This window comes from Terrapene carolina, unplaced genomic scaffold (assembly GCF_002925995.2).
Source record: "Terrapene carolina triunguis isolate 2854851 unplaced genomic scaffold, T_m_triunguis-2.0 Scaffold90, whole genome shotgun sequence".
Taxonomy (NCBI): domain Eukaryota; kingdom Metazoa; phylum Chordata; order Testudines; family Emydidae; genus Terrapene; species Terrapene triunguis.
This window is the reverse complement of record NW_020664441.1, coordinates 1,466,415-1,483,960: the sequence shown is the minus strand read 5'-3', so window position 1 is coordinate 1,483,960 and position 17,546 is coordinate 1,466,415. Positions and strand designations below refer to the sequence as shown.

General features: G+C 47.0%; 1 protein-coding gene across 3 annotated transcripts in view; it reads left to right on the top strand.

Annotated features, from left to right (window-relative positions):
• The window catches only part of DAGLA (diacylglycerol lipase alpha), a 48,972-nt gene extending 32,153 nt beyond the window's left edge, over positions 1-16,819 (top strand). Inside the window, exons 14-21 of one of the 3 annotated variants that reach the window (XR_002907996.1) lie at positions 2,234-2,376; positions 3,882-3,950; positions 5,089-5,161; positions 6,628-6,824; positions 7,222-7,351; positions 8,574-8,755; positions 10,876-12,889; positions 13,965-16,819. Coding sequence is in view for 1 of the 3 variants with exons in the window: in XM_024198026.1 (XP_024053794.1) it covers positions 2,234-2,376; positions 3,882-3,950; positions 5,089-5,161; positions 6,628-6,824; positions 7,222-7,351; positions 8,574-8,755; positions 10,876-11,803 (1,722 nt within the window). In the remaining 2 variants the exon portion in view is untranslated. Of the gene's footprint in view, positions 1-2,233; positions 2,377-3,881; positions 3,951-5,088; positions 5,162-6,627; positions 6,825-7,221; positions 7,352-8,573; positions 8,756-10,875 lie in introns of all 3 variants that reach the window. The other 2 variants (XR_002907997.1, XM_024198026.1) reach the window with 2 other exon arrangements.
• The last annotated feature ends 727 nt before the right edge of the window (positions 16,820-17,546 follow it).

The window sequence follows — 17,546 nt, the reverse complement described above, 5'->3', positions numbered from 1 at the left end:
ATGAGATGTCCACCTTGTAATGTGTGGTAAATGGATGGAGGGATGCACAGGTCACTACTCTGATGATTTCTTAATATGATGCTCTATTCCTTTCACCCCAGAAAGTGGAAATTGGCCTTATTAAGTGAGCTCTTACTCATGAGAGGGAAATTTTCCTGCTGTTCCATAGACCTCAATAATTGCTGCCTGGACTTGCAAGAATATAGTGGTGTTAGAAGCTCTGATACCTTAATTCTCTCCTGCACATTGTACACACAAATCTTGGTTTTGTTCCTGTCTAAGTAATACTTAATCATCCATCTCACATCAAGGTAATTTAATTTGACTTCCTTTGGGTAAGATTGTTTTAAATATGATGGGTCCAATCTTCAGCAGATGTAATTTGGTGTCGCTCGGTAGGATCTGGTCCCGGGGAAGATAAGGAGATGTCTCCATTAACGTGCTCTGGGAAAGCAACTTTGTGAAATAGTCAAGTGCTGTCTGAAGGACAACTTTACCAGAAAGAAGCTAAAGAAATGGTTCTTTGATGGACAAAGCATTCGTTTCACTTACCCTCCTAGTAGACGTGTTGGCCATTTAAGAATGCTACTTTAAACTGATAAGAAAAAAAGCAGTATTGTAGAGGTTGCTTCTAATAGTTCCATTTTGTGTCCTAGTACCAGATTTGATTTCCCATCTTAAATGGAGGGAAAGGTTTGATCCCTGACTTGATAAACGTGGAGTTCTGAGGATGTGATGGTAGACCTTCCTTATAGCCTAGGGGCCCCTAGTGCTGCTGTTGGTCATGCAGAGAACTGAGACTCAGAGCTTTGATGAAACCAACATAGCTTTTTATTAGTAAGCTTTATGATTCAGGCCATGCCTAGAGCTTCAACTTCTGAATTTACACCAAATGCAATAGTAAAGCTCAGAAGTGGATTTTTTTTTTATTACAAGAGTAAGTCTGCCAGCTATTGAGAATATCTAAACTCCAGAAGATGCAGCCATCCAAGTTCTAAGCACTAGTTTGAATTTCTCAGTTTTTGGCATCTGATTGGATCTTTAGTGGGAGATAGAATTCAAGGGAACAAACTAACATTTCTAGGAGCCAGGAAAACTAAGGACTGTGGGGCCAGATCTTGGTGTTTTCAGGAGTACTCTGGCTACGTGAGCAAGGAGCGGGAAAGGAAAAAACGCCCACATTAGGGGACCAGACTGCTGAACTGAGAATGCATTGATTTTTCCATGCCTTCCTCTCCCAGTGACTGCAACAAGAAAAGTCCAACAAGGCAAACAAATTGATCTGTGGAGTTCTTCATTCCTGAAAATGAACCGATGGAGGTTGTCTATTCATTTCCCATTCTCCATGGGCACAGAGTCTGTTGACTCAGCTGTTTGGCCTGAATGTTGTGTTTGCTTTGTACTTAGGTGGCCAAAACCAGCAGCTTCCACTCTTTCACCAGTGTAAAACGCGTAGAGTCTCTATTCTTGGAGGAGAGATTGAAATTCCTCATGGCCATTTATGTAAGCTACTATTGCATAATTGTCACTCTGAACCTAGACGAGGTCAAGAGGGGAACTAGACATTCCATGGCCTTCCTGATCACCCTCAATTCCAGCAAATTTATATTCATCCTCCTTTCCAGAGTAGACCATTTTCCCTGGCAAGTGTGCAACCCATTGGGAGCACCCCAGTCTGTTAGTTATGCATCTGTGGTTATTCTCGCTGCACATATCTCTAAGGTTTCCCTCTGAAAAGGTTTCTGGAACTAGTCCCCCTTGTCCTGAAAATTATTCAAGTTGCCTCCGTGAATGGTAGTGGATGTGGTTACCCGCATTCTGTCTCCAGGCTCATGGGTTCCCTGTTATGAGGAGACAAATTCACAGGTAGTAACAAAAGTGTCCTACTCCCATCCGTCAGATGGGGCATAGTTGGGCCCCTGCTAAGTTATTGATGTGACTGCTAGGACTGAGGGAATTCCACTTTCACTTCAGAAGAAGGGTCCTTCCGGGGCAGGGATGGGATTTGCTTGGTGGAACTGTCATTATGTATCCTAGACTGAGGCAGCATGGAATCTGAATTCCATGACCACTCCAGAAAGTGTCGTCCTACCAGGCCATAATTAATTTCCATTGGAAGGAGGGACGGTCTGGAGCACTAGTGCATGGGAGAGTCAGCTTTTGCTAAGCCGGGAGAGCATCGTAGAAAGGTGCCCAAATTCTTCCAGTATCTCAGCTGGTCTTTGTTTTGCAGGGCAGAGGAACAAAACACTATGGGCTGATTGTGGTGGGCCATTCCCTAGGGGCAGGCACAGCTGCCATTCTGTCCTTCCTGCTGCGTCCGCAGTACCCATCGCTGAAGTGCTATGCCTATTCTCCCCCAGGGGGGCTGCTGAGGTATGTGTTGGAAGATGAGACCTGACTGGGGGGTTGCAGCTGATCATTATTGTGTGTTATTTGTACTATGATAGCACCCCAAGGCCTCATTGTGCTTGGTGCTGTACTGAAAAATAGCAAGAGACAATCCCTGCCCTAAAGAACTTACAGCCATGGGGGGCGATATACTATAGAAGCTGATGTTGCTGTTGGTTGTGTCCAACAGGCCTGGTTTTGTCCATCTTGGTTTTGGATCTTGATTTTGATGCCAGGTGGACAGCTGCCCCAGACACTCACTAAATCTGTGAAGTGACATGGTACAGGAGTCCCCTGGCTAACACTGTAGCTTCACCCTGTTTACAGTAGCAAGCACAAGCCACAGTCAAGAGGCTGGCAGCCCAGACAATGTTTCCCTTCCCACATCCTTCACTGCATATTATGTGATTCAGGGCGCTGTGCTCCTCTGTCCATTGCAGATAGATATACAACAGGTGACTCATATAGTAGTTTTAAAAAAAAAATTACACATCTTGACCAACATAGAGAGGGGTGGGGTCCCTTGAGCAGTCACGACTGTCATTGCAGGGGGTATTTACAGCAGCTGCAGAGACTCGTCCATGATGATAGTCCTGTGTCTCTGTAGCACCCAGGGGGGGTTTCCCGTTACGGTAATCACTCTGGGCATTATCCTTCAAGACAGTTACCATGATAGGAGTCTCCACAGTATCTGTTGGACAGAGTGTCCTCCGCAGTGACTGTCAAAGGAATTACTCCCCAGGATAGTCACTGAGGGAACTCTGTAGCTTATCTATTCGCATTTCCCCTGGCAGAAATCCATTAGGCTGTTGTAGACACAACCATCGCTAGAGTGTGCTGGTAAACCTCGGACTATCCAATAGCTCTAGGGTGTGCCTCCACTTATCATATTTCTGATCTTCATTGCACTCTAACGTGGTTTGCTGTGACGTCTGTAGACCCTGTCATTTGACTTCTGTCAGTAGTGTTGGCCTCTAGCTATTGAGGCCATGATTCAGAGAGAGGCCAATGAAGATGTAAATCTGCATAATGAACAGCGATCTGGGAGCCTTGGCTCACTTACCTTGGGCCAGCAGGGATGGGATGGTGCAGAAAGTGATGTTCTTAATCCCATAAGCACCATGTAGTGTCAGTCTCCGAAGGGCATGGGATGTTCTGTCCTTCCTATCTCTCTCAAGTGTCCTGGCCATCCGAAGACTATGGGAGATTCAATTTGAGGCATAATATTTGAGTACTTCCTTTCCCAAGTGTATGCAAGGGCTAATAGTGCCTGGGGCACAGGGAGTGGATTTCAAGCCTAGCACCTGTGGATCAAGGCAGAAACCCCAGATGCCGTGAGAAACAGAAATTGTGGCCTGCACAACACCACAATCCCCCAAATCCAGCCTCTTGGAAATCAGACCCTTCAGAGGCCAAGAGCAATTTGGCCATGGAATGCCGGTCTCTGCCAGTGAAATCCTACTTGTTCTTGGATCCTGTTTCTCTTCCAGTGAGGATGCCATGGAGTACTCAAAAGAGTTTGTGACTGCTGTCGTGCTTGGCAAAGATCTAGTTCCCAGGCAAGTTGAAAAATCTCTGAATTCCTCACTTCAGTATCCACTTGTTTTATACCAAAGGCACCCGTTTCCTGTCTGAACCCCCCTCCCCCCAGATCATATCTATCTCCAGTTTCCTCATTTACCTGTCCTCATGTGCTTCTTACTTGTCCCTCTTTTCTTAGTTTCCTGTATTGCTGTATCTTTTACCTGGACACCTTTATTGGTGTATCACACACCTGTGTATCCCTCCCCTCTCTCTCAGTTGCCTGTATGAATAAAAAGGTGAATATCCTGACTTCACAATTATGTTCATTGTTACATCTGATATATCTCTGCCATCTTCATGGTATTGTATTGTGTCATCCCACACCTGTGTACTGTCTCCCTGGTTCCATGTGCTTTGTCATCTCAGACCTGAGTACCCTCTCCCCGGTTACCTAGAGTTGGACATCTCACACCTTTTTTTCATCACATTGGAGATGTGTGGCCTAATGGCTGGGGCTTTGGACCAGGAGACCTGGGTTCTATTCCCAGCTCTACCATCAATTCATGGTGTGTCTCCCCCGATTTTTGAAATGGGGATAATGACACTGACCCACTTCTGTAAAGTGCTTTAAGATCTCTCGAGGAAAAGCGCCCTGAAGTACTGAGTATTATTATTATTGGTAATCTATATGATGACATCTCTCATCTGTCCATTGTCTCCCTGATGATCTGTATGGTGGTGTCTTACACTGCTGTACCATCTCCTTGGCTTACCTGTTTTGTAGTCTCGTATATCTCTGAACCATTTTCCTGGTTCCTCGTATTGTGACGTCACACCAGGTACTATCTACCTGTCTCATGCCATCTCTCACCTCAGTATCCATCTCCTTGGTTATCTGTATTGTGACATCTCATACCCGTACACTATCTTATCAATTTATCTGTGGCTTCTTACACCTCGTTACCTATATTGTGTAATCTCACACTCTGTGATGTTTCTTGGGTCATCTGTATCGTGGCGTCTCCCAAATCTTTGTACCATCTCTTGTATTGTGGTATCTCACTCTTCTGTTCTGTCAGTCCCACATCTCCTTGGTACCTGTGTTGTGATGCTTACTTCTCAGTAGTCACCTGTGCAGTTGTAGCTAACACCCTTTCTCTCTCTCTCTTCCAGGATTGGTCTCTCACAGCTAGAGGGATTTCGCCGGCAGCTTCTTGATGTTCTCCAGAGAAGTAACAAACCAAAGGTAAGAAGATTAAAATCCACCTGGAATGAAAAGCCTTGACAATTATTTGCATGGAAACACCAGACCGAATGAATAGGTGGTGTCCTGAGCTGAGTTTAGGATCTCACACTCCAATTCTAGCTCTTCCTGGCCTTTAGTGAGCAATAGCCAGTAATGGACTAAGTAATGGAGCGGGTGTGGAGTTTTATACCCATGGCTCCATGGTATCTATTTCGTTGTGCAGTTTTGGGTTAAGTAGATTATGTTAACCCTTTGGAGATGGAGGATTTATATGTATACTATGTCGTAAAGATTCATTTCCAGCATACTGGGAAATGCCAGCATTCTAAGGCAGTGGTGTCCAACCTTATTACCACATAAACCTAAGCACAACCTTGTGTGGGCCAAACAGATTCAACCTGTTTCAATAAGATTTAAAGTCACCCATATTGATTTGTATTTTAAGTTCAGCTTGTTTCATATGTATTTAGATAGCTTGTTTCTAGGTACAGTATAGTCTATTTACACGCTTGTGTAAACGAAAATGATGTAAACAAATGCTAATGAATTGGCTGTTAGTATATTATGTTGAAGCAGGCTGTGGGCCTTAGGAAATGCTCTGGTGGGCCATAGGTTGGGCACCCCTGATGTAAGGGATAACAGAAGCCTTATTAACACTAGTAGCAGTTTTAATATCAAGGATTTTAAAGGTGACCTGTAAATGGGGAAAAAGGACTCTGTGTCTTTTTGTGTGGTTGTGTAGTGTGACATGCTTGAAAGGGTTTTTTTGTTTGTTTGGGTTGTTCGTTCTCTGCTTGTTTTTCACATTAGAAATTCAGCTCTTGTCTATGCTGCTTGTCTTGCAGTGTTCTGTGGGTATATAAACTGTTGGGATTATGATTTCACAAGGACCAGGGAAGCGAAACCTGGTTAACTGAGAGGGGAAGTGGTTTTCATGCAGATTCTTTAGAACTTTGTTTTCTTTCTTTTGTTGCTAATGTCTACTTAATTCAAATGCCTAATAAATAGGTATGAGAAAATATCTCTTTGTAAAAGATTCACCATACCTGGCCCTCCAATGCAGGGCTGATAACACTTCCACGCCATGTCTCTGGCTCCTCTAAGGAAACCTTCAGCAAAAACAGGGAAGACAAGACTTTGCTATTTCTAAGGTAAAAACAAGCAGGAAAAAAACCTTGGGGTGTGGGGAGACCTTTTAACTTTCCTTTGTTTTCTGATTAAGCAAATAAGGGCACAAGCCCGATTTTGTTGTTTTGGGACACTCTTAAGGTGTTATATATCCTGTTTAACCAAACCCAGCAATGGTCTAATGTGAAGTGACCCTAGGAATATGACACTGTGCGCCCCCTTCTCCCCTGGCTTTTTATCCTATTCTTTTTTCTCATCTCCACACTGTCCCTTTCTGTATTTCGACATCACGATCCATTGCATCACCTCATTCTTCTCCTTTTTCTCTTCTTGGACAGTGGCGAATCATCGTGGGAGCCACAAAGTGTATACCCAAGTCAGAGCTCCCAGAAGAGACGGAAGGGAATTCAGTGACCAGTAACCGTCTCTGGACTCACCCCAGTGACCTAACTATTGCTCTGTCCGCCAGTACGCCACTCTATCCACCTGGCCGCATCATCCATGTGGTGCACAATCACCCTGCCGAGCAGTGCTGGTAAGTACAGCTGGAGCTGCAGCCATGCTGCAAACCAGTGCCCAGGGCAGGGCGGGCACACTTCTGTTTTGGAAAGGGACCCAAGAGGATAGCCTTCAGGAAAGCCACAGCTTGCTTTGTCTGTAAGTGGGAGTTATTTAGCACCATCCTGTGATGGTTGTGTCTGTCCTGGAGAGGAGATAGGAGGGGAGATCTTGCATCAGGATTGGGAGCAGTGGCAGCAGTATATGTAACTCAACGTCTCTTCTCTTTTACCGCCCCCCTCCCATTCCCTTGTTCTCTGTCTCTGGCCCCCACTGTCTCCTTCTCACATTCTCCCTCCTTCCCCCTCTCTGACTCACATGCTCTCCCATGTCTCCATCTCTCCCTCTCTTTTGATCCCTGACTTCTATTCCAGTTGCTGCGAACAGGAGGATCCCACTTACTTTGCAATTTGGGGTGACAATAAAGCATTTAATGAAGTCATCATCTCCCCAGCAATGCTGCATGAACACCTCCCTTATGTGGTCATGGAGGGGCTCAACAAGGTAATGCTGAGCGTCTGAGTCTCTGGTATCGGGAGGGGCAGGGGGAGACTCAGCACGGCAATATAGCTTCTGAGTCTCAGACCCTGGGAGTGGCAGGAGATGGGGAAGTTGAATGAGGGCATAAGCTGGTGGAGTCCCCACTCAGCTGCTCCAAACCAAAGCTACACCCTTGTTGGAGAGTCGAAAAGTCACGTGCTGGCACCTGGTTTTAACAACTCTTATACATAGTAGTGTATTCCAATAACACTGAGAGGCTCCAACCAAGATTGGTGCCCATTGTACTAGGTATTGTATATACACATAGTAAGAGCCAGTCCCTGCTCTAGAAAACTTACAATCTAAATGGACAAGATGGTCAAAGAGTGGGAAGGGAAACTGAAGCACAGAGTGGGCAAGTCTGGCCCAGGGTCACATAGCTCATTCATTGCAGAGCTGGAAATAGAACTTGGGTCTTCTGAGTCCCAGTTAAGTGCCCTATCCACTTGACCATGCTGCATTTCCAAAACAGCACAGTGTGAACCCCAGCTTCAGCTGTCTCCTTAGTCTTGTCTGCTCCTTGGTTCCTTCCTTCAGAACCTGCCCATCCCACACCCTACCTCTCTCTGCCAAAGGACTGCTCATGTATTCAAAGTTAATCTAATAAACCACAACTTCCTCAGTGGGGCAGCAGTGACGCATGTGGAGGTCCCTGAGTTGTCCAGCACCTCCCAACATGCTAGAGCCTCTGCAGAATCTTTCCACTGTGCTACAGAGGCAATATTAGGCATCTGCATGTCACACAGCAGGACGTGTCTCAAGTCATTGGGCCTGATTTTACAACCCTTATTTAAGTCAATGGGACTGCTCATCTGAGTGCCTATTACCACACATGGGTAAGGGCTGCAGAATGATACAAATACAGTTCCTAGTCATGAGGCAGTGGCACATAGCTTTACCCGGGTCTCCCAGGCCCCGTTAATCGTGGGGCTACCACAGGCAGGGTCCCTAGTTGCTTTCCCCCTGCTGGGTTCCAGCAGTACATACTGACAGTGTGGCTTTAGTGTCAATATTTGTATAATATCAGCGTGTGTGATCCTAGGTATGATCCTTGCCTTTGAGATCCCACTAGGCTTGCAAAGGCTGCTGATAAGAAGCAAATCGGGGATAAGTTTGCTTGTCTGAGGGATGTTCAGCAGTCAGAACAGAAACGGTCACTGAGCAAAGCTGATCTTATTTTGACTAGGTCCTGGAGAATTACAACAAGGGGAAAACTGCCTTGCTTTCTGCAGCCAAAGTGATGGTGAGTCCAACAGAAGTGGATCTCAACCCGGAATTGATCTTCCAGAATCAGCCCCTGCCCAGCGGACCCTCATTACAGATCGGGATTGGAGCCATAACAGTGGACAGAAGGAACAGCAGCGTCAAGTAAGGATGTGCCTTTAATTTCCTTGAAAACTTTACCCAAGGCCTGTGGAGGGGTTGTTGCCTCCCACAGGATCCCTGATCACTGCCAAGCTGTCCTGCAGTGGCTCAAGAGCATGAGACCAACCCCCGTATAGACTGTTAAGGAGCAGGGCACAAACCCCAAATTGGTTGTGAGATCTGTACTTAGATTTCACCAAGCTATTATCAAGTGTGAACTCCTCAAGCACTACATCAGCCTTAACATGGAGTCACAGACAGTCCCCTTGCGAACACTGATCTATCTTGGCACCAAGGTAAGCTTACCTTTGATAGATGGTTCCTCCCACCAAAGATCCTAGTAATATTCAGATTATTCCCAATCCCAAAGGACCAGTCACTTACCCCAGGTCAGTTGCATCTTAGATCTCACACCAAAGACAACACTTGCAGCCAGTCCTATAATAAACTATTTAAAGATGTATTAACTAAGAAAAGGAAATAAGAGAGTTATTTACAAAGGTTAAAGCAGCTAAACACATACACACACAAACGAGTTCCAGTGTTAAGTTTATAAGGTAATAAAAGCTTCTATAATAAGCAAGCTCTCTATGTCCTTTAGGGCTAACCCAGACCAGGCACTGGGGATCTTTTGCTTATGCTTAGTCTTTTTGCTGCTCTGAGTCCAAGCAGCATAAAAGATACTGTTTCTCCTTGTTAGGGCCTTTTAATCCTTCCCTACTTCTGCTTCGAGTTGCAAATTCAGCTGCCAGATTAGTGATGGACAGGGAGCAGGCCAGGGCAGAGAGAGTTGGGAAGGGAGTAGGCAGTGACTGTGAGGCTGGCTGGAGCCAGACCATTGGGAGTTATAAAAACAAGGAAGGTAATTTTCAGTCAGAACGAGATGGGGAGCCAGTGGAATTGTGTAGGGGAAAGGGAATGAGTGTGGTTGCACTCATTTGTACCTGTGTGAGGGTTTGGGGCATATGCACGTGCTGGGATTGGCAGAGCTGGGACTGGGGAGGCCACAGAGCGAGAGTTGCAGTAGTCAAGGTGAGAGGAGGAGAGGACTTGGATGAAGATTGCAGAAAACGTGAAGCTGAGGGAGTGACTTATGGACATGGTTGCATTGGAGATGGAGGAGGAAGACTATAGATAGTTGGAGCAAATGGGGGTGAAGAGACGGAGCTGTGCTTGAAGGGACCACTTCTACCCCAGAAAAGGACTTCTGTTTCTGAGATTTCAGATAAAGGAAGCTGAGAGGAAGCCGTGCACTTATCTGGCTAAGATAGATAGGGAGGCCTAACATGATGGAGTCATTAAGGGTGTTGAAATATGCACCCCTGGGATAAAACTGAGTAGTATCTGAAGTTAAAGAAAAAGATGAGATGAGAAAGTAGGAGAAGACAGGAGACAGGGATTCTAGGCTCTGAGCAGGAGCCATCACCGGAGACAGAGTGAGAGGCTAGGCAGGGGCAGAACCATGACAGTAGAGCAGCCAGAGGAGGGAGCAGTCCTGCCATGAGGGTAGGAGACTGGACTAGATGACCTCTCAAGGTCCTTTCCAGTCCTTGATTCTATGATTAGTGAAGGCTACAATGAGGCCAAAAAAGGGAGGTAGGAGCAAGCAGAGAGGAGGAAGAGGCTGTTGACTATCCAGAGGAGAGAGACTTCCATGTTCTAGCCAGAGCAGACTCTAGAGTGGAATAATGTGAGGCTATTCTTGTTTTGGAGGTGGGTGAAGGGGAGAGGAGGTTACTCTCTCAAGCCTTGTGCTGTGAATGGGAGGGTCAGAGATAGGGCAGTCCAGGATTGGAGCCTGCTGCTGCTTCACTTTCCATCATTTCCTTCCAGGGGAGAGGCTACTCAGGGAACTAGGTACAGGGGATGGGTTAAATTGGTGGCAGGCGAGAGCTTTAACTGACAGTGTTGGGAGGTAGGAGGTGGAGATTGAGATGCTGACTGCCAAGGTGTATGTGATGGTGTTGGGCCCAGAGGTGATAGCTGATGTGCACTCAGTAAGCAGAGCTATGTTGGTGCTGAGAGATGGTGTCTGGGACTCCCTCATTTACACAGGAATGAGCTGGTATCAGTCAGGTTTCAGAGTCATGCAGCTGCCTCATGTTTCTGTTCTCTCTTTGCAGGAGCAAGTCCCATTCTGAAATCAGTTTGGAGGGGTTTTATGAGACCAAGCTCCTTTCTCCTGTGCAGAAGGACCCTGTGGAGCTACTGCTTCTGGATACCAAGGAGCGCTTGTCTGTGGAGCTGCAGGACCGTCGCGCTCCTCTCGCTACCATGGAGAGTCTGTCTGACAATGAGTCCATCTACAGCTTTGAGTCGAGGCGCTCCTCTGGCTTCCGGAGCATCCGCGGTTCACCCAGCCTCCACGTCGTCATGGAGAAGGATGAAACGCACTGCTTTTATATAGACCCCGTTATCCCTGAGGAGAACCCCTCCCTCAGCTCACGGACAGAACTGCTTGCTGCTGACAGCCTCTCCAAACACTCCCAGGAGACCCAGCCCCCGGAGGCCTTGCACAACAGTGGTGGCACTACTCCCCAGCGACGCGGCAGTGAGGAAGGAGCTGGTAGCGAAGGGGACCACGTTTCCTTCACCCCTCGGGAGGAACTGACCCTCCAGAATGGACGGCTCACTGATGTGCCCAGTCCACAAGTGCTGGAGTTTGCTGAATTTATAGACAGCCTCTTTAACCTGGACAGCAAAAGCAGCTCCTTCCAGGACCTCTATTGCATGATGGTATCTGACAGCTCCAGTGACTTTGCTGAGATGCCTAAGTCAGTCAGTGATCAGGAGATCCTGCTGAGAGCACAGTATGAGCCCAACCTAGTCCCCAAGCCCCCTAGGTTGTTTGCTGGCTCAGCAGATCCCTCTTCTGGCATCTCAGTCTCACCCTCCTTCCCTCTGAGTTCGTCTGGGGAGCTTATGGACATCACTCCCACAGGCATGAGCAGCCAGGAATGCCTGGTCACTGACAAAATCCGGACTTCCACTCCAGCTGGTCATGTGACCAGCCCTGCCAAGCAGGAGGACCTCATGATCTCAGCCCTCTAGTGCAGGAGTGGAGGGGTGAGGCTCCAAGAGCCAATCCCATGAGCTGAATGCTGGGATAACACTTGGAGGAGCTGGTCATTGGGCAGTTCGGAAGTGGGGGAGACGCCTGAGAATGTTCCTTCTGGGGTGCCATGCTGGTGGCATAGTGACGTAAGGGGGATGGATTCTGTATGCTGGGTCGTATGCTTAAGTTTGGGAGAAGATGTACTGCCTCTCAAAGCCTGCTACACTAAGAGGGGTCTCATCAATGGAGTTAGATGTTTGGTTTCCCTACCTCAGCCTACTGGATTAAATCAGGGGGCAGATTCCCTGCCTCGGAGCATCTGCTGAGGCACAGGGCTCAGATTTCCTGCTTGAGGGAGTCTGCTGGAGTCAGGGGGTGGATTCCCTGAGGTTAGAGGACTGGATTAACAAAAGTAAGGGTCGGATCACCTCCCTGTTGTCATTTAAGTGGTGTCAATAGCGAGCAGATTGCGACTTTGGGCCCAATTGCACTAACACGTCATGTCTGACCCAAGCACCAATTCGTCACCCTTTCATGGTGTTTGTTTTTATAAGACACTTTCTCCCGTTTTAAAGCCATTGGAGCTGTATTCCCGGGGAATGCAGCCACCCTCTCCCTGACCAGGCACAGCGAGAATCAGGCTGGCACTGTGTGTTTTCGCTCCCCCGATTACCTCTGAGTTCATTGACTACCAGGCTTCTTCTGAGAAGAAAGGAAATCCATGTACTAGAGAGCCGAAGGCCACTGCTGCATCCGTCCTCCACAAGAGGGGTGGAGAAGGTCTCTTGGGCCTCACCTTCATCACTTCACAGCTCCCTGGACTACTCAGAACTGGAGATGTTCCCACCACAGACTGACAGGATTTTCATCTCAATACCACATGGATGGATTGTTTTAAACTAGCTTTCGGTATTTAAAAGGCTTGCCAGTGCCCAGCATTATCTGCCAGGTCCCTGTGGAGCCTGGGAGCCTCCTTGGGCCTGTTCCTGGTCGCCAGTCCACCTTCCCCACAGAACCAATGCTGGTCTCTGCCATCGGAGTTCAGGGAAAAGATGAACCTTTACCAGGTGTTGAAATCTCATGTATGTTTACAGAGCTGCTAAGCTTTTCAGAAGGTATTCATTACGCAAATTGGAAAGCCTTCCTGGAGCAAGAAGAATGTTCTCTCTCCCCTTCCCTTGCCGTTCCCTCAGTTTGGGGGCTGAGGGGAGAGTGGAGGGGGCAGGAGGTGCTGTTATTGCAAATCCTTGTTTCAAAGTGGAGGCCCTTTGATCCAAGCCCAAGGGGAAGCTGCATGCCTCCCCCCCCCCCAGGGGTTCATCCCCTTCACCCCGCTGCACGACAGCTCGTTAAAAAGCCCCAATATATTGTCAACAAAATTGTGACTGAGCAACCACTCCTGTTGCTCTCAATTCCAGTGCCCAGGGTAGCCTGCTGGCTCTATTGAATGAATGGAAGGGATTTTCCGATGATGGAAGCAGGAGGGAGACTAACTGCCTAGGCAGTTAAACATACTGTGACCTACAAGAGTCCTCTAACTGGAAAAAGACTTCATATCAGAACTCAGCAGAATCAATCCGTGTCTCTGCAGCTCTGCTCTCCTTCACCGGAAAAGAATCTCCTGTTTGAGTCAGCAGTAAAATGCCCCATCTTACCGGAGCCCTTGGCTGTGCAATTCCCAGTACAGTGAGAATTCCATGCTTCTGATAGGTTAGCCCCATTACACAACAGGAATCGATGGGTCCAATCCACCATCACGGTACATCTTTGTTGTTGGTTGTTTGTGGTAGGTGCTGTACAAACACCAAACAAAAAATAGTGTAAAATGGCACCAAATAAGAACAGGAACGTTTTTACCCCCACTCAGCATGGCAATGTTGAATTGGCTCCTATGTGTCCAGTGTGACAATATCATGTAGGGTAGATTCCCCAGTCCCCACCATGAAGTGCTTAGTCATTGGGAGTGCAGACGTTTCCATTTATAAATACTAAAACAAAATCTTTTAACTGTCCCAGTAGTTTAGATTCCAAATGTGACCTTTCTTAAGACTCCGGCAATCAGAGGGAAGAATGTCCTCCAGATTCTAAATATCTTTTTTTTTTTAATCTATTAGTTGCTGAGCAACAAAGTTCCTCTTTTTTTTTTTTTTTAAATAGGCCCTACCAAAAAGAGCAGTGTGGTGTGTTCCCCTTGCTGGCTTTGCAGCAACAGTTAACCAGCATTGTGCTGACAACATGAATGGTTCTGGCACCTGTACAAGAACAACTATTAATACCATCCTCCATTGGAAGTGCAGGGCAAGAACGCATGGTAAGGGAATTAAAAGGTGATTTTCAGGAAGGCATTACAATGAGCAGTACAGTTTAGAATAACAAGGGGAGTTTGCAGAATGTAGGGAGTCAGACTAGCAGGGTAGGCTCACCACCTGCAGCAGTCTGCTGAGGGTGCTGCAGTGTGGACAGGGTGACACCCTGCCTCAAGCCGTCTGCTAGCCTTGGGGAAAGGGCGCATGTTCCTGCCTTGCCCAGTAGGCTGAGGTCGGGTGGTAATAATAACACTTAGCACTTACCTAGCGCTTTATATCTTCAAAGCACTTTACAAACATTAATGAAGGAATCATCCCAACCTCTAGTAGTTAGGTACGTACCTACTGTATTAGGAGATGCCTCAGAGAATCTGCTGAGGCTAGGTGAAGCCGGTTCCCAATTTTGGGAGATTAGGGGGTCAGAGTCACAGAAATTATGGGATCAGATAGCTTCCCTGTTAGTGAAGGTTTTGTTAGCATTTAAGTGATTTCACTAGTGACCAGATTATAACTAATGGGTCACGCTATTGCACTAAGATGTCATGTCTGACCTGGGCACCCCTTTGTTGCAGTTGTATGTTTTAACAGTGTCTACTTTTTCAAAGCCATTGGATTACAGGGAATTCAGAAGCTCTCTCCCTGACCAGCTGTAGAGGAATCAGGCCAGCAGGGTGCGTTCTTGCTCCCTAGTTTACATGCTCTGTGGCTATGGAGCTTCTGCCCAGGATTTGGAAATATGCAGCCTCCGGTGTCCCAGGGCTGCTGCTGACCAAAGAAGAGGGGAGTCGAGGTGTGAGAGGGTCCAATTAGCAAAGTTTCCAACTCCAGTATCTCATGGCCTCCCCTCTTGTAGTCATTTTTCATTGTCCCCTCCTGGGAAATCAGGACTCTTTGCACAGAGTAAACCCATGCTCTCTGCACCAGCACTGCCCAAACACACGTTAAATTTCCCCCTTGAAGTGACTGATGCGTAACTCCACCCCATTGTCTTATGCATTATAGAGAGCATTTGCAAAACGCAGCCTCCCATTGCACCCAAAAGAACATATCTGATGTGTTCATGTTTAACACTGAACCCATCACTAATCCGTCATACACACCCCATGCTGCACTCCACCTTCTCTGCCTTTCCTCTGCTCTGACACGTTTTCTGAGGCAACCATACCTAGCACTTAAGATTCCTTCACTGCTTGACTGCTGGATCTTATCCTCCAGCTGCTGTGCAGCCACCTTGTGCCTTTAATGTTTGGATGGTCCATTGAAATGTCAATGGGACATCATAATGTGACTGGGGCAGTACTGGATGTACCTGACACGTTAGAGAGCAGCTAAGCTGTTTAATCGTTTATGTCAGTTCTTGGGGCACACTCTTGCCTTCCATCCCAATCAGTGGGTGATTGGTACTGGAGTGCCGTTCCAGTGAAGGATCAGAGCAGAAGGCACCCAAATTGCTGGAGCTGAGAGGCTGGGTTTTGTGCACCTTAAAAATTAAAATGTATAAAGTGAAACCTAATACACCAATGCAGCTTTGCCAAAGAGTCCTACAAAGAAATCTCCCCAATTAGGCACTTTGTGGTTAGCTGAATAATAATGAGACTGCACTTGCATAGCATGTTTTATCTTCAAAGCCCATAGCAGACTGTGATGTACTGTAACCCTGAAACCTTGGAACATTCAGGGACAACATGGGAGGCTTTAAACCATTGTAACAGCACCAGTTTAACTCCCATATTTCCTAGGTCAAAGAGAGATGGGCTCTAATCCTATCTCTGAAAGTAGTAAGGATCCATGAAGGGCCGTGTGTGCTTGGGTGATCGATATTTCTCTTGTGCTTTTTCAAACACTGGCATATTTCTGAGCTGCCCTCTGAGCTTTAGGAGCTTGATCCAAAGCCTATTGAAGTTAATGGAGAGATTCCCGTTGACTTCAGGGAACTTGGATCCAGACTTTGGAGCAGTTTTACATCAGGTTTTAATGTGTGGAGATCCTTTCATAAATTATTTTCTTGTTTGTATTGTGGTAGCGCCTAGTCAGGGACCCGGACCCTCTTGTGGTAGGTGCTGCACAGACACAGAACAAAAAGACAGTCCCTGCTGCAGAGAGCTGATGATCTCTCCACTACCCTTCCTTAGATCTGCACTTCTAGTTTGGGACCATCTCCTGCTGCTACCGCTTTCCTCTCTTCTCTCCTAAGCTGGTGTCTGCCTCCACCCCTTTCACTCAGTCAGGAGCCCTCTCCTCTCTTTTCTTGGTGCCCCAGATGGTGAGGTTACTCTATGTCAAGAAGATGGTGCCCCAGTCCACGTCCTGTTTGGCACCAGTTGCAGTGCTGTATCCCACCTGCCCAATCCTGACTCCATCCACCCAGCTCACCATTGCCTTGGCTTCCGCACTGCTGTCCACCTGTTCCCACCTGGAAAGATGCTGAGCTCCTTCAGTGCCTGCTGGCATCTATGGGAGTTGAAGGTGCTCAGCACTTCATAGGAAATGGTCAGGACTTCGCAGCTTGGAGCCCTAGGTGCTTACTCCACCTTCTGATGTATGATTTAGGTGTACATTTGCAACTCTAGTAGTTTTTCCTCTTAATTTTATTCAGAAGTAGTGGTAGTTAATACAAAACACTATAGACTTTCCAGAGCTCTAAAATTGCAAAAATGGTCTAGAGCAGGGGTGGGCAAACTTTTTGGCCTGAGGGCCAAATCGGCTTTCGGAAATTGTATGGAGGGCCGGTTAGGGGAGGTTGTGCCTCCACAAACAGCCAGGCGTGGGCCCGGCCCCCATCCACATACACCCCGCTCCCTCAGCTACAGTTTGACTTGTGCCTTGAAACATGGGAGTTTATGCATCCTTGAACTTCGTTTTCTTTTTATTTTATCTAATGTAATTCTAAATGTTCTCATTGTCCAAATAAATGTCCATTTTTTAAATCCTGCTAAACTCTTAGCCCCAGTGATATCTTGTGGCAGGGAGTTCTGCAGGCTAATTTAACATGTATAAAAAAGGCTTTTCCTTTTTATACATTTAAATATAGAATCATAGACTCGTAGGGCTGGAAGGGACCTCGAGAGGTCATCTAATCCAGCCCCCATTGGCCTGGAGCGGCAAACCGCGGCCAGTGGGAGCCACGATCGGCCGAACCTGCGGACGCGGCAGGTAAACAAACCGGCCCGGCCCGCCAGGGGCTTTCCCTGAACAAGCGGCGGCCCAAGTTTGAGAACCACTGATCTAGACCATCCCTGACGGGATTCTTTAACCTCCCTAGGCAATTTATTCCAGTGCTTAATCACCCTGACAGGAATGTCCTAATGTCCAATCTAAACCACCCTTGCTGCAATTTAAGACCATTGCTACTTGTTCTATCCTCAGAAGTTAAGGAGAACAATTTTTCTCCCTCCTGCTTGTAACAACCTTTTATGTACTTGAAAACTGTTAT